General features: G+C 38.1%; 1 protein-coding gene across 1 annotated transcript; it reads right to left on the bottom strand.

The window, feature by feature from the left end:
• Positions 1 to 283: 283 nt before the first annotated feature.
• On the bottom strand, positions 284 to 3,167 carry LOC117341641. The gene is made up of 6 exons (XM_033903536.1): positions 2,748 to 3,167; positions 2,409 to 2,573; positions 1,489 to 2,130; positions 1,111 to 1,287; positions 790 to 962; positions 284 to 572 (listed from the first exon to the last, which is right to left on the bottom strand). Exons 3-6 carry the CDS (start codon positions 1,678 to 1,680, stop codon positions 284 to 286), a joined length of 831 nt encoding a protein of 276 aa, XP_033759427.1. The 5' UTR covers positions 1,681 to 2,130; positions 2,409 to 2,573; positions 2,748 to 3,167.
• Between the last annotated feature and the right edge of the window lie 1,963 nt (positions 3,168 to 5,130).

Below are 5,130 nucleotides of genomic sequence, written 5' to 3'. Positions count from 1 at the left end.
ATTCATCTTCTATACGTTACACTCATTCATCACTTAAAATCACAAAGTCGCAGAAAACCGTGAAGGTGTGAAAAACTCTCCTTGCATGCTAACAAAATTAGTCCGTGACAAAAACACAATTAAACACAATTAAACACATATACATGTATATATATTGTATAGCTTATAAGAATATATATACGTGTATGGAAAGAAGCTTTGTACAAACTAATTTACGCACTATCAACTAGCTACTATTGTTTTTCATTTAGATGAAATAGCTTCTATCGACACATTTGCAATTCTAGCCAAGAAGGGAAGCGGCCTTCCTCAAAAACTTGGATGTTGAGAGGTTCTGTCTTTCATATTCTTTCCAAAGTTTGAATAGACGTCTTTGTGATTTCTGGGCCCTTTTCCGCTGGAATCGCTTCAGCTTTACTTCGTCCACCAATCGAAGTTGTAGGGGGATGGAGGCCGTCTTTCGGAAGAGTTCCTGGATGAGCAGGTATAATGGCACTGGACCTTTCGTGTTGACTCTACTATTCCAGGCGATGGTGCCACCCTTCCACGTCGTCGTTGGTCCTGATGCTAGTCTTGAACATGCTCCAATCACTGATTGGGAAGACCCTGAAATTATAAAAAAAAAAAGATAAGTATTTCAAATTATCTAAGTAATCGTTTATAGCAGATGATTAATAACGTGAAGTAGTTTAAAGATCGGGTCATTTTTCACGATGGTACTTTTTTTTTTAAAGATTTTGGTTACCGAACAGATTTTAATATTACAAAAATTCTCTGTTATTGGTTTACCTGTTCATCATCCATGTCCTCTCAATGAAGATCATCAGATCAAGGAGGGGCCCAGACGATGCCTCCTCCCGGAGACTGTCAAATGCTACGAAGATGTGTTCTCTGGGTAAAAAGTGTAGAGCCATCACCTCGGAAAGAAAGCAGTATACTTTCCCGTGCTCCTCGTAGGCTTTCTGTAAATGGAAACAATAAATTATGATAAAACATGAATTAATATGTGAACACAAAATTTTATCAAGAACTTACAATAGCATTTGTATATATGGGAATCCGTTGCTTATCCATTATTCATTAACAAATGAACTTTTCATTTATAATTACCTTCAGACCAAGCTCCTGGACTTTCCTGTATACGGCTTGCGTCCAATGGAAGGCACATCCCTGGATCTTCACATCGTGAAATCTGCGTCGAATGGCCTGCCATAAACCTGCCTCAAAGTCTACCACGCACCTCTCAAGTCTCCTTGATGGCAGCATTCTGTCGATCGCTCGCAAAACCTGCAAAATGTTTTTATTTGTTATCTTTAAAATGTAAAATACAATGCATATAATAACTATACAAGACATTATCTTTCATCATTTACAGAAAACAATACATCATTGTTCATCATTTATAAGTAATTATTTTCATCATGTAGGATTTTTATCTTTTAATCATATAATTCATGACCTTTTATAATGTGTATTCCATATACTTACAGCATAATAGTCTTCCTCTCGTTTACCAGACATGAAGCAAAAGGCCAGATGAATCTGCTTCATGTTGTCGTCGGACTTGACAAAGCCATGCATTGAGAAGAGCTGTGTCCACGGTTCGTTCACCATACGGAAAGTGCCGTCCATATACCAGGTACGGGTCTTCTCCAGCAACCCAATCTGACGATCTGACATAAGCAGAAGATGTCGGCGACCGTCGACGACGATATCTTTCCTGTAGAACCCTGGTGTCGAGTTGTCCAAAAACTGATGATCGAGCTAAAATGAAATGCACAATAAAATTATTACATGTGCTGTACCACTGAATTGTTTTACTTTCTGGAGACTGATATCTTTAACCTGATGTTGCATAACACATTTTTAAAAATGTTTTTGTTTATATAAAATTTAATTGTATTAGCCAAACAATTTCGAATAAGGTTTTAGTTGTTTACCTCGAAGTCCATATCCTTTTGGGTCTTCAGGCCGCATGTTCTGCCGAAGACGGTTGACGGCTCTCGCTACGTATCCACTGTTGGGTCGGCTGTGGTGCGGCAGGTCTAGATCTATGTGTTCGTCATACACGTCCTGTACAATGCGCGGTGCTGATACTGTAAACACGTTGTCCTTGGCTCTCAACTTAGCCTACAAATAAGGTTAAAGTAATTAAAGTATTTTTTTTTCATTTGAGCTTAAGCCTATATAAAGTTCTCTCCATAACATATTACATTTATTTCAAATAATTAGTATCTGGTTATAAGTCATTAAATATATATTAGTACTCGTTTACTACACATTATAGATACTAATGCGAATAATCTTTTATAACCAATGCAATAACTCCATGTTGTAGTGTTTTAGGATTTAGATTCATATATATTTACGAATACGACATATCATGCAGAATCTGCTATTGTATATACCTCTGCCCGGATCTTGATTGAATTCAGAATACCCGGCTCTGGTGCATGTATATGTTCCTTCCGGTCCCCTCTAAAATGGTTGCCGTCTTGCAGGACTGTTGCTGGGCAAGTCATTTTACCCGATCTCTTTATGCATCTCCATGCCTTCTTCTCGCCGTCACCCTTCTACAAATTAAAAACAATAATTTTAACAAATTTTAAGTTAAAAGATATTTAATTAACACATGTGTACACTTAATGCTAAGACCTTTCACAAAGTATATGGAAAATTTAATAAAATCACAACATAAATCAAAATAGCATTCAACAAATAATCAGATTTGCACATGTATAGCTTACCTTCAAAGTGTAGCTGAAGCCATGGCTATCGACTAACTTGGGCTTCCCTCGCTGAGACTCCATCTCAACCTGGTGGTAGCTGACTGGTGACAACTCGTCATCCGGTATGGCCTGGACATCGTCAACGGGATTCCTCCTGGAGAGATTGCTCGTGGACTGGCTCCGGAATGTCGAATGAGGCTTCTATGTTGAAGGCATGGTCATTTGTTGGTGGGGCTGTACAGGTCCGACAGGACCAATCTATCTGGATGTTACCCCGGACCATCTGGCGGTAGTCATCTCTGTTGATTCCTATCGGACATAAATTACTAAGTATATCGGGACGTATATAAAACATGTAAAACCAATAAAACAAATTACTAAGTATATCGGGACGTAAATATAACATGTAAAACCAATAAAACAAATTACTAAGTATATCGGGACGTATATATAACATGCAAAACCAATAAAACAAATTACTAAGTATATCGGGACGTAAATATAACATGTAAAACCAATAAAACAAATTACTAAGTATATCGGGACGTATATATAACATGTAAAACCAATAAAACAAATTACTAAGTATATCGGGACGTATATATAACATGTAAAACCAATAAAACAAAAATGCCGAACCGACTTCCGAAAAGTACCGAAACAACCAGGTACCGAAACGACTGTCCTGTGATCCAACTTCCACCGACTTGCATCTAATTACCTTGCACAGCGCTCCTGAACATCCCATAATGTGGTAAAGCACCTCCATAAAAGACGATCAATCGTGAGACCCCTGAATCAAATTTCTTAACAAACAACGATACTTCTCATTTAACTCCAAACTATCTGCGACATGATCATACGAGTCAAAATACCAAACCCGATAACTAAAGCAGTTCGGAATCTAGATAAACAAAGAAAATTAAATAAGTCACTATCTATGTCAAAATGTGAACGTCAGCTAATTTTACATTCAAGACACTTTGAAACACTAACATCCTTTGCATTCAGGAACGTTGGTTACTCACTTTTCCAACAACACCATCTGAGCGACCCCTTAGTAAATATCCAGATTGCATAGTTCAAATTTCATATGAGGTGAAAACACTTCATGCTGCATTCCCAGATATTGTAATTTATAATGCTCCATCAACGAACACTTTTAATACACTTTTTTAGGCACGTGTTTGTGTGTGTGTGTGTGTGTTTAATTCACACTCCAATCTCTTCAATATTTGCCCTGCTGCTTTTGTGAAAATTTAGTTTAGTTAACTTGTCATAACTCTAGGAAATATAATCATTAAACAACCGAATTACAGCTGTATATCTGTATCGGTTAACGTTGAATTTGATATTGTGGATTGACGGTCAAGAGTATATAAGCTCTATATGCCATAAGACCCGACCATGAAATGACAGGGAAATACAATTATCTTGAACGTAAAGACGACGAAGTGTCTGTTGAAAGCCAGTGCATTGCTGTACTGGAACTTGAGTTAGGTTATATATGCCTTGCCATGGTTATACCTCAGAGGAGAATTTAATGTATTGAAGAGGGGGCTAGAGGAATCGTTTAACTCCCATATGGTTCTTGTCTGTGGTGACCTCAACTCCCAAATAAATAAAAACTCTCCAAATCTTTGGTCTGAATAGTTTTATTGAATCTAGCAACCTAATCTGCATATTCAAACAGGAACGTCTGTGCCAGTAGGGGAAGTGCTGCTGACCTCAGCTTTCGCTCTCTGTGTCCCTGAAATATGTCATGGGAAAATCGAAGGTGCACGACTAGCTGTTTGGTTTGAGTCGGGAAAAACGGACCAATCATGCACTAAGCTGGTGCATTTCTTTGAGATTACAGAGGAGCAACGCCCAAGTTCAGTCAGCTAACGGTATGGTGACCTCTAGATTTATTTCATATGCATTAAACTGTCCCACTAGTCCATTCGTTTTTTCCACAAGGTGGCAGTGACAGCCTTTGAATTCGACATATTGCAGACGATGAAAGTGTCGAGGATACCTAAGGCATGTATCTCGGGTATTCTCATAGGCGCATGCTTAGCCACTTCTCCTCACACACCACAAACCCTCACACTGTCATTCGCAGCTAGGACAAGGAGATGGACGGCCATGCATCTCCGGAACTCGGTAAAGACAATTTAACCAGTATATTTATAAATTGGTATAGAGCTTTTTAGTTAAAAGTGTATATAATACTTTAATATACTGGTAGTCTGTCTTCCTATTTCTAACAATTATCGTGTTCATTGGACTTAATAATATTGTAGTGTAGTTTTAAAACACAAAGAACCCGATCACACGATGCACGAGGAAATACATAATGCTATAAGAGAGCACAATAACAGTAAGTCTGTTGAACTCTCCTTCGGTGTTGTCAGTGAAA

The sequence above is a fragment of the Pecten maximus genome, chromosome 1, assembly GCF_902652985.1.
Source record: "Pecten maximus chromosome 1, xPecMax1.1, whole genome shotgun sequence".
Lineage (NCBI taxonomy): Eukaryota > Metazoa > Mollusca > Bivalvia > Pectinida > Pectinidae > Pecten > Pecten maximus.
This window is presented reverse-complemented; position numbering and strand designations above follow the sequence as displayed.

Coding starts and splice junctions, on each gene's coding strand:
- LOC117341641 (XM_033903536.1), bottom strand. CDS start 1,680: ATGTCAGATCGTCAGATTGGGTTGCTGGAGAAGACCCGTACCTGGTAT. Junction 963..1,110: donor TCCAGGAGCTTGGTCTGAAG/GTAATTATAAAT, acceptor TTCCATTTACAG/AAAGCCTACGAGGAGCACGG. Junction 573..789: donor AGGACATGGATGATGAACAG/GTAAACCAATAA, acceptor AGCATGTTCAAG/ACTAGCATCAGGACCAACGA.